This window comes from Taeniopygia guttata, chromosome 1 (assembly GCF_048771995.1).
Source record: "Taeniopygia guttata chromosome 1, bTaeGut7.mat, whole genome shotgun sequence".
Taxonomy (NCBI): domain Eukaryota; kingdom Metazoa; phylum Chordata; class Aves; order Passeriformes; family Estrildidae; genus Taeniopygia; species Taeniopygia guttata.
In genome coordinates, this window is record NC_133024.1 from 110,672,381 (window position 1) to 110,687,510 (window position 15,130).

A 15,130-nucleotide genomic window follows, 5' to 3' on the forward strand; every position below is an offset into this window, starting at 1 on the left:
TTAAATGCTTATGCAGAAATAGACAGAAACAGCACAATTTATGTGCTGTCATATAAGATTATATTTCAGACAATTGTAACCAAAATAATTCTAAATCAGGTTTTCCAGACAAATTGGAGCAATTTCTTAAGCTAATCAATATGTAGGAAATTAGTTTTAAACAAGGTTTAGGCTATCAAATTTCTACAAATGTGTATTTGGAGAATATTTTAATTTCCAAAGTAATGTCTTGCATTTTAAATAACCTGCTTGCATATGGAGGCTTCATAATGAACTTTCAATATCTTTTCCACAGTGTTTTTTCCCTACCTGCACAGCATTCTGAAACACTGAAAAAGAAGACACTGAAGAAAGATTTTCAATTTGTGACCTTTGCATAGGTGGGTTTGGAGATTCCCACTAATATCAAAATTAGTCACAGATGCATACAGAAGGTCAAGTTCTTTTTATTTATAGGCTAGAGGCATTATTTTCCTCTCAGTATTTTAGTTTTTTGCATAAAAGGTAAAAAAACCCACCAATTTTTCAAAATCCCTTCAGTCCAGGAGAGTAATTTAACACATTTCTTTCTGAGAGGTGTGTGAGGACAGAGCTGTCTGTGTTCTAGGGGAACATGGCTGAGTACAGATTTGCTCCTGCCAATTCAAAGAACACTCTGTGCACACTTTTTTGGTTGGAGGGCCAGAATAAGGGGGAAAAGAAACCAGTGAGTCAATGATTACCAACAGATTTTATGCTGTGGAGATGGGAACTCCTCATTCACATTTCTAATTAAATCCAGATTCCAGGAAGATTTGGTTTTCCACTTCCAGAGAAAGCTAGCAAGGTTTTCTGCACCACAAGATGGTCTAGTTTTCATGTTTCTTTTTTTTTCAGTTGTTTCATTGAACTCTTCAGATCTAACTCTTAAGAGCCTACCACAAAAGAGTGCTGGCCCTCATATTTTAGGGTATAAGGAGACAAAATTGAGGATCTCCCAGAGTCTCAACTTAATATTTTGAAGGTTTTATAGAAAAATGCTTCTCAGAATAGATAAACTCTGAAATACATATTTTCACAGTTGCATTGGTTGCCATTGTTAAAAAAAATCTAATTTCTCACAACAGAAGTGTGGTACCTTAATGTAATACATTAAATCTATCCAGCCATAAACAAAGTTAAATTATTAGAAAAGTTTTAATAATTGAAAAAGCATTAATTTGATTCAGAGGAGTTTTTAGTTTGCATGGGTGTGGGTTTTTTTTTTGTTTTTTTTTGTTTTGGTTGTTATTTTGTTTTGTTGTTGTCGATTGGGTTTAGAGGTGGGTTTTTTTATTTTAGTTTGTGGTTTTTTTTTTTTTTTTTTAATTTCACATAACTATAACTCTTCTGGCATCAGTAAAGGAAGACAATTAAAAGGCAGGAACTCTGATGAGCTCTTGTGGCAAGGGGGACCTTGTGACATATCCTACAACCTGTACCTCCCACAGCAGTGGCCACACCAATTTACAATTAATTACTCTGTGTGTACACAGAGCTTGTTCTGCCAGTGTGAAAAATTTAAATCAAAACTCCTAAACCCACTGACATGTATTTGTATAACTGGCAGCTTGTTCTGCCAGTGTGTCAAATTTAAATCAAAATTCCTAAACCCACTGAGATGTATTTCCAGCCAGAACATCATACTGTGGAGCTTATGGAACAAACCTGAGAGTTCTGGATCCGAATAGTCCCAGGTGACAGTGCCTGTGTCACCACTTGTCCTTGTGGAGTGACCACAGTGACTGGCTGATACACTGTCCCCCCTTGAAGCAAAACAGAAACACAGATTATGGGGAAGAAAAAGCCCTTCAAGTATTACTCTCTTTAAACACATCAGCACTGCATACCACACAAGACTTTTAATAATATATCAATTACTCTTTTCTAGTCAGCATGCAAGATGTGCTCTTTGCTACACTAAAATCTTCATCCATTCACAAAAAACTGTACAAATTTTAATTCTATTTCCCTGTATTTTAGGCATTCTGAATCTATTTCCAAAGGAAAATGCCATTATTATCAGGCTATAAAACAGTTCTTCATGTTGTTTTAACTGAGCTAAGTCTTCAACCAATGAAGGTCACAACACCAAAATCACACCTCAGTGTGGCCAGTTCTCAGGGCAGCTGGGTTTGATTTAAAACCTTGCTGAGAGGCAAGACTAAACACTTCATCTCAAATGTAATTTCCATATAACAAGGACATCGAGGATTTTACAGATTTGTAGGTGTGGTTCCAAACTCCAAGGAGCATAAGGCAGCCAACAAGTGCAATGGTTTAGGTAATGCATTTTTTGTCAAATAGAATTCTTCTTTTTAAAGGCAAAAAAAAAGTCAAACACCATAGTCTATGAAAATTTAACAAGTGTAGTGTTGCACATTAAGATCTCTTAATATTATATATGTAACTGTCACTCCCACAGACATACTTGGAAAACACATAAATTAAACAAACATTCATAAACCAGTAAAGCACTTGACTGTACCACAATAACTTTTCAGTTGTTCAAACACACTTTTTATTATTAAAACACACTTTTTCAAATATTTGTGTAGTTTTTGTAACAAGCATAAAGGAAACCAAGATGAAGAGCAAGGTGCCAGTTGTTTTTAGTGTGTCATACCTGCTACTGTTGCCATAGTTACATTTCCCTGCTGCAATGCTGATGCTGGCACCACGATCCCTTGGGGACTGAGTGTGCCTGCAATGGCACTTGGAATTTGCTAGAAAAATAAAACAGTTAGTTGCTTACATTTTTTAACTTTTTTTTTTTTTTTTTCACATAAGGAGATCAAGCATGCTTGTGCATTTTTGTAATTTGTTTTAGGTATTTTTTGCTCTAAAATACGTTTGGAGTTTAATCACAGGATTACCTTCAAAGAGAAAGATATTTCATTAGGGGTTCATCATTACCTACATTAACTTCCTCATTATCACCAACCATTACCTTTGAAAACCCTCATGAAAGCAACTGCTAGAGAAGATGTGAAACAATTTTGAGACATTTTATTTCTAGGTATATAAAGAATAAGAAACAGTTTCCAAAGGCAAGAGGGAGAAAGGACAAATGAAATTACCCTTGATGCTCTTATTACAAGCATCAAAGCTTTAGAATTATAGTTATTACTTCAATTCCTTCAATTTGAACATAATGTATTAAATATTCAATATATTTTATTCTGCTCAAGATAGCTCTTACTCAACCCTGAACATGCAAACTCTTACACATTTCCTTAGTATGTATCAATAATCTCTTTTGATAGCAAATGCAAAATGGGTCCCTTGTGTCTTTACAGAAAACTGTAAGACATATACAGAAACAATCTTTTAAAATATGGTTTTGCCTGGTTCTAGAATCTCCTTTCCACACTTCCAGACATCAAAACCTATATAAGGAGTCCAGAAAGTGAAGTTTAAAAGTCATTGGGGCTTTTTTTAATACAGAGCATTAGACACATGAGTAATTCAGAGAAGGACAATGCCCTCAGACACAGGATCAAGTGGGTACTGGGGTGGCAGGGCTCACTCTGCAGCACCTGACAGCAAAACCATCAACCATAACCTATTGTGATCAATTAATACAGAAAATGCAATATTGCAACTTTAATCCATCAGATATTGTCTATTTATTCCAGAATACAGATTGTGTGTGAAATGTATCAGTCATCTCAATGTTTTAATGAAGGAGGTAAACTCAAAAGGCCTTAACAAGCAAAATTTTTCTTCTTTGTTTATTCTGTTTCCTAACCTCCTTCCAATCAAATAGCAAATCCAGGCTATTCTGAATATCTCCACTTGCTGAACTGAGAGAATCATAAAAGGAAGATAGACAATAAAAAAATTGACTCTGTGCTCTGGCACATTGCAACAGATTTGTCCATCAGGTAGTGGCACTAAAAAGAAAAAAACCAAACAAAGAAAAAACCAAAACAAAACTTTTTCTACTCTAAATAACTGATTTGAGAGAATACAGGAAACTGCAGAAACTCTGATTGCAAACTGATAGCATAGCTGTAACTTCCTAAGGAAATCTAAGCAAAATTCCACTGAACAACAGTATTTGAAACACACCTGAGATTGCACAGGTGAATAAGGACTTCCAGGCTCTCCACTTAATAGAGTTTCACTGTTCATTTTTGTCTTCAGGCAGGCAATGTAACGACTACAGAAATCCTTGCAGAGTTCATTAACCTTTTCTAGCTCCAGCAGATGGATACGCAGAACTTGGATTGCTTTTACCATCTAAGGGAGAGAATTGGGAAAAAAAAAATCAGAAACAAAATAACTATTCTTTAAAAAAAATATTTTATGTGAGATTTAAGCAAACACTGCTTCCCAGTAACAAAGATCACCCAATTAAGGCTAAAATTGCTAAATCCTGGAATGTGAAAGGAACAAAATAAAGCTGCCACACAGGGGAAAGAGAACAGGACAACAAAGTGATTTTTGTCACGTGTGACACTTCAGGAAGACAGAGCAGCCCAGGTGTCACAGGGCACAGGATGAGCCTGGATGTCCATGTGGTCTTTAACCCCCTTGTGCAACTCTGGGTCACAGCCCACACAAGACTGGAAGTGATGGGAATCCCATGCACAGAAATGATCTGGAAAGCAGAGCTGGGACAGGCTTGGCCAGCAGCACTTCTCTGGAGCTCCATAAATCAGAAACACCACGTTCAGCTCCACTACACCTGACACAAGGAAACCAGAAAGGTTTGAGATACAGTGAGAAAGAAGACACTCCTGTGATTAAGCATAAATTTGTTCCACAGATTGCTAGGGAGGATGAAAGCTTTTATTTTTCAATAAAATTAGAATAAAGAGGTCCCAAATTTAGTCACACTGTTCCACAAAGCTTAAAGTAATCAAACAGTTCTTCAGTGCTACAGCTTTTAAGCTCCTCTGTGATTGTATGTCAAAGATGAACAACTCTCAGGTAAAATCTTCTAAGAACTTTAAGGTGAGGAGACTGATTTCTGAAATGCAAAACATTAAATACAAAGCACTACACCAAATTTTTTTAAAAATCCATGTTTAAGCTCAAATCCAAGTACAGGAGATACGTATGTGAGGAGAATACTTGTCATGCTCACTGTGAGAAAAAAACTGTAAGCCTGGATAACCAATGGTATACATACTGCATAAAAATAGCTTAGGTGATTGTAAGGGTCATGGCAGAAGATCAGAAGCTAAAACCAAATCCAGATGGTCTAGCAGCAGCAGGAAATCCAGGACATTCAAATATGTACACAACACACCAGAAAAGTAATTATTTTTTATACAATATGCCACCCCCAACTTTTCTGTGCTGTGCTGGATCTCTGAGACAAATATCCTTCAGTTTCATGAAACTGAACTGTTGCAATTTTGAAGCATAGTGCAGAGCTTGACTTTACAATTATTTGGAAAAATCTGTCCTGTATGAGGGGCTATTTACCTAGGCAGAGCACTGAATCCAGTGAACGAAAATCAGACCCTCCAAACTAATCTATTACTTCCAACTCAAGAAGCCAACTGGGAGCTGAAGATGCCTTTGCTCAAGTCACCCAGAGGAGATCAAGGCAGGAAAGATTTTGAGTGTGCTCCCCATCATGACAATTTAGCTTTCATTAAGACAGATATTGTGTCTGTTTTTTCAGCCACTCCCAGAGTGGAAAACACATAAATTAAGGTTCTAGGACACTCACTCGGTGTAGACAACTGTGTGTTAAAATAAACAAGATGAAAAAAAATTAAGAAATTATTTTTAAAAATATTTATTCTCAGAGATAAAAAGAAAAAAAAAATACACCTTTCAAAAAACAGCTGCAGAAACACCTGAGCTGTAGATTTGAGGAAGTTGACCCAAATTAATATCTGGTAACTCTTTTGACCTCTGACACTGAAAGCCTTTGAAACACTGAGTGCAGTGACCAACACTGAGACACAAACCAGTCATTTTCCAACCCAGCCTAGGTTGCTGTTTAAACTGTGCTTAAAGCATCTTTAAACACAACAAAGTTAAAGCATGCAAATGTAACTAAATTTTAACACAAAACAAAGGTCATCTGTTTTTCAAGAAATTCTGTCTCTGTTTCAGAGACAAAAAAATCTTAAAATAGAAAATTCTTCATGTGTAACTAGTTAACAGATTGCACATCATACTAGTGAGTGTTTTAAACATTCAGCTAAAACTGAGGTAACAAAATATGCTTTTGGACACATAGTATTTGACCATAATAGAGATTAGTTTATTTTTGCTCAGTCAAGAGAGTTGGGTTTTTTAAACATTAGCTAAATTTGTACTGTTTATTTATCAGCATGTACTTGGAGGAGAAATGAAAGTTCTTTCTTCAGCTTTGGCTTAGTTTAAAATTGATGGTTGATGCTTGAGGTGAAAATTGAATTAAAGTCAAAATTAACCACAAACCCAGACTCAGTAACACTATCCAGGTTTCTGCAGGGCCCCTCTCCATCACCCTACTCCTTCAGGAAGCTGTGCTGCTGTGGTTAGGAGGAAAACAAAACTTTGTAAATATGCCATGCCTGTCACCAGGACTTATTAATTCATTTACAGCTACATTAATTGTGGCCATGTGGCTCCTGCTCTCTTGCAGCACAGGTGGACCAAACTTAATGTCATCAAAAGTTCACTTTTCCCTTAAAGCTACAAAAATCAAGACTCCTGATAAAATAACTCAAGTTGGAGGAGTTAAAATAACTCATGTTGGACAAAGGTAATACAAAGAAGTGTTTTCAGACAGGTCACAGCAGCAGTAATATTTCATTCAGTGCTACTGCATAGAATATGCCACAGAAAAATGACATTTTATAACTGATTCAGTCTTTTCAGCTGTAGCAATAAAACTGGAGTATCACTTCAGAGAAATGTATGAAGATAAAGTAGCCATGAGATTTGTGTATGTTCACACAATCCTAGAATGGTTTGGGTTGGAAGGGACCCTAAAGATCGTCCTGTTCCAGCCCTTGCCATGAGCAGGGACACCTTCCACTTGCTGTAAGGTTGCTGATATTGCTGTAAATAAAGATAATGGTAAACTGTTAGAGAAAGAAAAGATATTCAAAAACTTTCAGTTCCTGCTATCAGGAGCCTATTTATATATAAATGTCTCCAAATTTAAGAAATTTAGGCTATCTTTAGCTTAAATATGCTCTAGGTTGTGCCTGTGTCCTGCCTTCAGTGCCTCAAGCCCGTGGTGCAGAGGCACAGACACAGCACAAACTGCCTCAGTCCTTCCCCAGCTCAGCTGTACTGATGTGAAACAGAGCCACAGTTTTTCATGGATTTCAGAGCACATCAACTGCACGTGTGGGCAACATACATGAAAGAATCTCCATATACTGACACATAATCTCACTCAAAGAAGTCTTCATTTGAAAAAAAAAATTAAAATATATACATTCACAGCTTACCTACCTCCCTGACCTAAAACCTACTGCAGCAATTTAGAACACAAACTCAGGGAGAAAAGCTATTTTGTTTTCATTTGTTTTGATTTGATAACCCCACTCCTCTATTTTGAGTCCTCAGCTATGAGACATAGCTAGAAAAGATGTAACTAGAGGTTTATGGGACATTAAAACAGCAAAAACACTTTTCAGAAAGGCTTGGTCAGTCAATATTCAAATGACACCATCTGGCTCCACCACTACAACTCAGGTTCCAGACATAACTAAGAGAATTCAAGAGAATTGAGAAGAGGGTACTGAACCAAAAATCCTTACCCCAAATGAAACAAAAAACTCAGGGGTCTTCAAAAAAGGCAGTGTCCTGTTCAAATACAAAAGGGAGAGTATATTTAACACCCCTTGTATTGTGTCTAGACAAAGCCATAAGTAACCTGCTCTGACTTCACAGCTCCTACTCTGTGTAGGAGGTTGGACTACAAACCTCCTGAGCTTGTAGTCCAGCCCAAACCCTCCTATGGCCCTATGAATGTGGAGAAATTAAAAAAATCCACCCATGTGTGGGAAGAGTTTCCTCTGAACAGAAGCAACAGGAGAGGCAGGAACCACCCTGAAGCAACGTGGTATTTCTGCAGTGTCTGGGTTAGAAGTGAGCATCAAAAAAGTGTTAAGCAATTAATGTCTTCAAACATAAAATAATCTGTGAAAGGTCTAAAAAAACTCTCTGCAAGCACCCAGGCTGATCAACTTCTTAGACATGGGGAGTCTGTGGATGCCCTATGCACAAAATGAGACTAATGGAGAACAAAGAGCAGTTGGTGTCTTGGTTCATTCCAGGATCTGTTTTATCTGTAAAAATGAGGCAGGGGTAGCAAAGGGCAAGGGGAAAAGTGTGTGGAGCTCCAACAGATGATACTCCCAGTTATGTGGATAAACTGAGCACACTTCCAGAAAGCAGCAACAGAGACTGCAAATATTTGGTTATTGACAGCAAACACACATCTTCTGACACTGATGCTTGGTAAGAGGACTAAGGGAATGCAAATAATATTCCAAGAAGATATGGAGGAAGTTGAAGCTCTAGGAAAGCACATTTTCAGTCCAGTAAGAACATGAGCACAGCCTTCAGCTTCCACTTCCTTCCCACAGGATTTGAAAACAGGAGATCTGCAGGATGAACCACAGGGTCATCCCAGAGCATGTGGTCTAAGGATTGCACCCAGACCTGGGAAAGGCACTGCAGAAGTAAAAAAGGCCTGGTAACAATTCTCCTGGATTGACTATGATCCTTTGCCCTGCTGATTCAAGGTCACCAACTGATGTTGTTGGAGAGCTTAACTGGGAAGAATAGAACCCTAGACTAGAATCCCTCTATCTAGATAGTACAAGGGTTTGAAAGTTGGTTTACAGGTAATTTAACAATTTATGAGTATTCTTAAAATTAACTTTCAGGTGGATTCTACCCACATTTCCCAAGGCTGAAATCCTTTTTAATACTAAAACCTGAAGCCATCAATTAATTCAGAATGGGAATTATAATACCAAAGTAACAAGATAATCTAGACCATAGCTTAGTAAGAGCTACTCAAATTGGAACAAGCATCCACTGCTCTTAATGAACTTCCTTTCTGGTCAGACTGAGCTAATGCCTGTGCCACCCAGATTAACATTCTGTGGTCCTCTGGATGAACTCCAAACTCCTCTCGTGGAGTATTCAAGGCGCTTCAAGTGAGTGCACGATGTGGAACGTTGCCAGGACTGTAAGTGACCCTACAGTCACTATCTGTGACCCTTCATAATTTCTGTTATCTACTTAATTAGCCCACAGGCAGCATAGAGCATGGAATTATATTCTGTTGCTTTGGAGCTGTCAGTTGAAGCTCTGTCACAGAAACTGCAGTCTGGCTGAGTTCTACATGCCACATCTCAAAGAGGTAAAAGGAAACAAAACTAAACAGCTGACCAATTTCCTTACTGTAACAGGCCTGTGACTCTCAGATAGGATTTGAATTTGGCTCTTTAGTGTTGTGATGCTCAGTTCATCTCAGTTTAGCTCTGGCCTTGAGCTGATCTTACTGAGCAAACATTTACACCTTACTTGTTTGACTCTGCTCCACCTTTACAGCCCAGTCTAATTACCAGTCTTAACAGCTTCTCCTTTCAGATGAATGGTTGAATTAACACTGGAGTTAAAAAGAGAAGGATAGCATGAGTAGAAGATGGAACAAAAGTGCACCATAGTGTTTCTTGCTACAAAATATATGTATGTGACAGGAGGCAGAAAAAACTGCCTATCTAGAGCCTACCCTGTGGCAAGCACCAATATTTCAAGCTGAAAAGAGACTGAAAGCCATCCTAGCCTGTTCACAATTTAAAAGAGAAGCTTGTGCTCACAGCCCCACACCAAATGAAGAGCCTGTCAGAAAGTCAGCTGTTCAGAGCTCCCAGCCTCCAGGACAGGCAGAGGACAAGCTGCACTCAGGTTTCATTTGGTATCCAGTAACAGAAAGTCACAGCTAACAATACGACCACAGGACGGGAGTTCAATGCCAAGGATTTTTGATTTTGCAACGTGGTTCCAGTTTAAGCCACTACTGACCTCAGCAGCCATGGAATCCAGGACATAAACAAATAATTCCTCACCCACCTCAAGCAAAACCAGCCAGATTTGTGCAGCCCATCAGCAAAAGGGAACGCCATATAAACCAAGAGACTTTGTCACTAGAACCACAAACTGAAACCATGAACAAGTCAATGACAGGAAGGGCTATTTGAACACACCAGACCCAGCTACAACCAAAGCAAGCTGGATCTGTGAGAGTGTTTATGTGTGACCAAAAGCACAGGGAATAGGCCAAGGCAAGCAGGATCTTTGGGAAACCAATCTTTGGAAGCTCACAGAAGCCACAGAATAGCTGAGGTTAGAAGGGGCCTCTGGAGATGGTTTAATCCAACCCTCTTGCCCAAAACAAGGTCAGTCAGGTAGGGCAAGTTCCTCAGGCTCATGTCCAGCTGAGTTTGAGTGTCTCCAAGGATGGAGACTCCACAACTCTCTGGGCAGCCTGTGGTATTCAATCACCCTCACAATGTTTAATAGAACCTCCTGTGTTTCATACCCATTCCTTGTTAAGTTCATACCCATTTCCTCTTGCCCTGATGAGTCAGTCTGTCTTTTTGCCCTATTAGGACTCGGCATTTCCCTTTGCTGAATTCCACGAGGCTCCCATTTTTCTGCTTCTCCAGAAGTAATGAAGTACCTCTGAATGGTGGCAGAGCCATTTGTGCATCAGCCCCTCCTCTGCAACACCTGCAAACCTGCTGAGGGCTCAGCCTGCCCCACCACCCCAGTCACCAATGGGGATGTTAAACAGTTCTGTTTCACAGTCAGCCCCTGGAGAACAGCACTTATGGGTAGGTAGCCTTCAACTGGACTTCATGCTGCTGACCAGAATCCCCAGAGCCCAGGAGTTCACCCATTTTTCAGTTCACCTCACTGCTCATTCATCTCATCCCTGTCTTGTCAGTTTGTCCATGAGAACATTGTCAAGATAAACCACAAGCACTGCTCTTTCCTCATCCACTGAGCCACAGCTACTACATTCCAACTATTAGACTTCAGATGTGCTTCTGAAAAGAAATTTGGATTAGAGAGATAGGAAAAAACAGTGATTTTGTGTTGGATTCAGAGAGTTACAAATGAAGAAAATAACCTCAGGCTTAACAAGTCAGCAGACCAGCTTCATGCAGAACAGAACTAACTGTTCTGCATTTTTGAGTAAAATATTGAAGGCAAGTATATTCAAAATAGGGAAATCACAGCTTCATCACAGGAATGACCTTAAGAAAGCGTAAAGGAGTCAATGACATGAAAGAAAAAATTATATATGGCAAAGACTTTCTAAGATCATCTTATAACAGCTCTTCCCTCACATTAACTAGGTGAAGCGTGATTTAAATAAATTTGGAAAAATTTACATCAATTACATGTTTTTGATAAATCTGTTAAACACCAAACACTCTAAATTAATTTGCAGAGTCAATTTGGTTATGGAACATTTCTGTTTGTCTCCAATATACTCATGTCAGCTGAGAATAGGAAACAACTGTGAAGAGCCCAGTGTAAATTTACAGATAAAAGGGAAAAGGGGGTCAGAAGAAATTTTAAGAAATATTTTTTATCATTAACATAAAGAAGAATCTCTCACAGGCAGAAAAATGTGAGGAGAAACTACAAGGACCAGTTGAGATCAGAAATTAGGAAGAAGCTGCAAATGTAATGGTTATTTCAGAAATGAAAGAAACAGCTAATACTTACCAAATTATCAGTTTCTGGATCTTCACAGAAAAAAGGTTTTCCTTCTTTCTCCTGCTTCCTTACAAAGTTTTCAATATCTACATCAAAACTGGCAGAAGTTGTGCCTTCTGAGCCTTGCGTAGATTGTTCACATTTTTCAAATAATAGTGCTAACAAGGGAAATAGAGGGTGCCTAGAAAAAAAACAGTTTAAATACATGAGTAAGTATTTTCACTTATGTGTGAATTAAGACATCTAGCTCAGAAAAGCTCACAGTCACTCATATGAGTGTGACAAGTTCTGGAAGAGACTGCATATAACAGCATTGGCTAGAGCAAAATAAGATAAAAGTTTATTTTCATTTTGATTTACCCCACTCCAGAGGCAAATACAGCAGTAAAATATGTATATATTTAATTAAAGAGAACAATCACAAGCAAAAAAGCTCTGACTGTTTAATTCACTGTAATTGAGTGGCACTGAGACAGATTAATACAGTGCACTAGAAATGAGATTTTGGATTTACCAAGAGGATGAATGCAGATTTAAATGAAGCCTGATAAAATTAATTTATTCTTCAATGTGGGCCATACTTACACATCATGAAATAACTAAAAAATTGAGAAGAATATTCAGGCTGTGCTCAGAGGCCTCCTGTGAAATCATGCTCTAAGGAGAAGATTTTATTAGCACAAGTCTGTAAATGAATGGATAGATCTTTCTGCCTCAGGTTGAGGTTTTTTGGTGTTTTGTTTGGCTTTTTCCTGTTTTGGTGGGGTTTTTTTTGTTTGTTTTGTTGTTTTTTTTTAACCTGAAAACCAGTAATAATTCTGTCTTTATAAGTAGTTAAGGTGAAAGAACACTTAACCCCATGAAAACTGAGCAAACTGCTTAGCATAGCATTTTCCACTGGAAAATCTCAAATTAAGTGTGCTCATACATCAATATTTAATCAATTTTGAGCTAATTACTGGGGAATAGATTGTTATCCCTAAAGGAAAAGGAGTAAAGACTGACCTACAATTTTAATTACAACAAAAGTAAAAACTCGTATTAAAGATAAAAACGACAATATGACAAATAGTGACCACAGTTTAAAGGCTAAAGCAACTTTTAAATTTGGCAACCACCCTTGGAATACCATCTAAAACTGCTGAAATTGAAAAATCCCACAAGCTCAGAAGGTTTTTCCTTGGCTGATGACTGACAGTGAAGCCTATTTGGTCTCATTCTTCCCCTACAAACTATGGAGAGAGCCAAGAGATGACCTGATTTTAAGCTACTTATTATTTATTTATTAAAAAACCCCAAATCCTCTGCCGTATCCTTCACCCTTCAAAAGACAGAACAGGAGTCCATCACTACCTGTAAATGGCCTGCTTGTCTGCATCCATTGGAGTCTGAGATTCTACAGGGGCAGGACTCACCCCTTCGGCATCAGTTTCAGAGCAGCTGGGATCTTGTTCAGTTTTTAACTCTGTTACCACTTGCATCTGCAGAAAAAAGAGTAAATCTGTAGCCCTGACGTAAAATAAGGGTGCTGTGTTCTAAGGAAAGAGCAGTGCAAAGGGCTCCTAGATTGCCAGAAGGTTGGTGTGACTTGGCAGTGACACAAGAAGTTGTAGCAGCAACAAAACCCTTCTTTTAATCCCTGACACTTTTTGATAGATAAAGGTCATTTCCAAGTTTTAGCATTTGGCTTTAAAATGGGAATGAGAGATATTAGTAAATTGTTGAAGCATTTTGTCTCTGAAGTGGCTGTTTTCGGAATAGCCTAGAGTACATTGCTCCAAGAAGTTCATGGGAATGTCTGAATAAAAATCCTTTAGGACGAAATCAATGAAAAGAAAAGCTTATGTTCTTAAAATTTCTTTTTAATTTTTTACTGTGCATTGTATAAGGATACCGAAGAAAAGGATCTTCTAGGTTTTTTTGTCCATTAAAATGCACATTTGCTTAAAAATATCTGAAATATTCTGTGTCCCTCCAGTCCTTCAATCATAGGAGCATAACCTCCCATAACTTTTAGCACTCCTTTTTAGATATTGCAAGAACCAAGTATTTTAGGGCTGTCAAACTACAGGAGGAGAGCAGTAACTCTTTCTACACATCCATTAAACCCACATTTACACCATGGAAAAGCAGCACAGAGCCACAGCTTCACCTGAGCACCTCCTAAATTGCATCAGGAGGCTGGGTACACTTTCCAGGTGCTTTGAAGGTGTTCCAAGTGTTTTTTCCATCACCTCCAGTGAAATATCTTTTGGACTAAAAGGTCTTCCAGGAACCTGAACTGTGAAAGTCACAGTTTCCACCCCTCAGCCCAAACTCTTTGGTTTTCTCCCATTTGAGCATCTGCACAAAGACACGAAACCACTGCAATCTTTTCTCTTAATTCTCTTTTATCTCAGGTAGAGGACAGACACTGTTCTAGGGATCTCCAGGCAGCCAGAACTGACAGCTGCAGAGATAAAGGCCTCCAGAAACTATTAGAGAACCTGATTTTAACAGAATTTAATTTACTTCCACATAACAGCAGCAGAAAAATTTACACTATTCTTAACAGTCTGGGAGAACCAAAAGGTTTGTGCTTTATTACCTATTTGGGGCCAAACCATCCCCTAGAAAAATCAGAAACTGAGAAAATTCAGCATCTCCCACCCAAAAGAGCAGCTTGCCATGCAGAGATGATTTTCAAGCCAGAATGCTTAAAAAAAAAAAGTAACTAATGGACTAATTTCTTGGCTAATGACAGGAAGGAGGAGCAAATTAGAAGGGGACTACTCAGACAAGTGATTATAAATGTTGGCCATACACATGCAGAGTTTGAAGGGAGGGAGTGTGTTCAGTTAGGGTTCCATTGCCCTAGGAGGAGGAAACAGCTCACTTATACTGCAAGTTTTTTCCTGTGGGCCATTTCCAAACTAGAAAAACAGCAGGCACCCAAATTACCTGTCTACCTTGGACACTGAGAACTAGAAATAAACAACAAATAGGAAGAAAAAGCTATCAATCTGTTCTTTAGAAAAAAACCATATTTTACTTTCACTGCCACAGGATGGTATGTATTTGCTGGGGGAATAAAGTCAACTATGTAAAGTAGGTGAGAGGAGAGAGAGGAATTAGAACTGCAATAAAAGAAACAAACAATAAAACTAAAAATCAAAAATCTGACTGCACTCAGATGAGCATTTTATAGGAGATGTGGAAAGTTGCTGGTTTTTTTCTGACTGCTCCCCATTGTTGCCATCTGCTGACAGAAGTACTTGTAGTTATTGCTTAGGGCTGACACAGAGAGGCCACCTCACCACTTGCCTCCAGTTAACAGCACTTTAATTCAGCAATTTAAAGTGTAAAACTACACAGCATATTGTACAAAAAAGAAACATGACCAGATATACATGACTAT

General features: G+C 38.3%; 1 protein-coding gene across 3 annotated transcripts in view; it reads right to left on the reverse strand.

Moving 5' to 3' along the window:
- PKNOX1 (PBX/knotted 1 homeobox 1) overlaps positions 1-15,130 on the reverse strand; it is a 39,087-nt gene that overhangs the window by 8,707 nt on the left and 15,250 nt on the right. For all 3 annotated transcript variants that reach the window (XM_030283498.4, XM_030283487.4, XM_012569511.5), the window contains 5 exons: positions 13,087-13,214; positions 11,743-11,914; positions 4,093-4,263; positions 2,645-2,744; positions 1,687-1,784 (listed from right to left, as the gene is read on the reverse strand). In XM_030283498.4, coding sequence (XP_030139358.1) covers positions 1,687-1,784; positions 2,645-2,744; positions 4,093-4,263; positions 11,743-11,914; positions 13,087-13,214 — 669 coding nt within the window. The remainder of the gene's footprint in view (positions 1-1,686; positions 1,785-2,644; positions 2,745-4,092; positions 4,264-11,742; positions 11,915-13,086; positions 13,215-15,130) is intronic.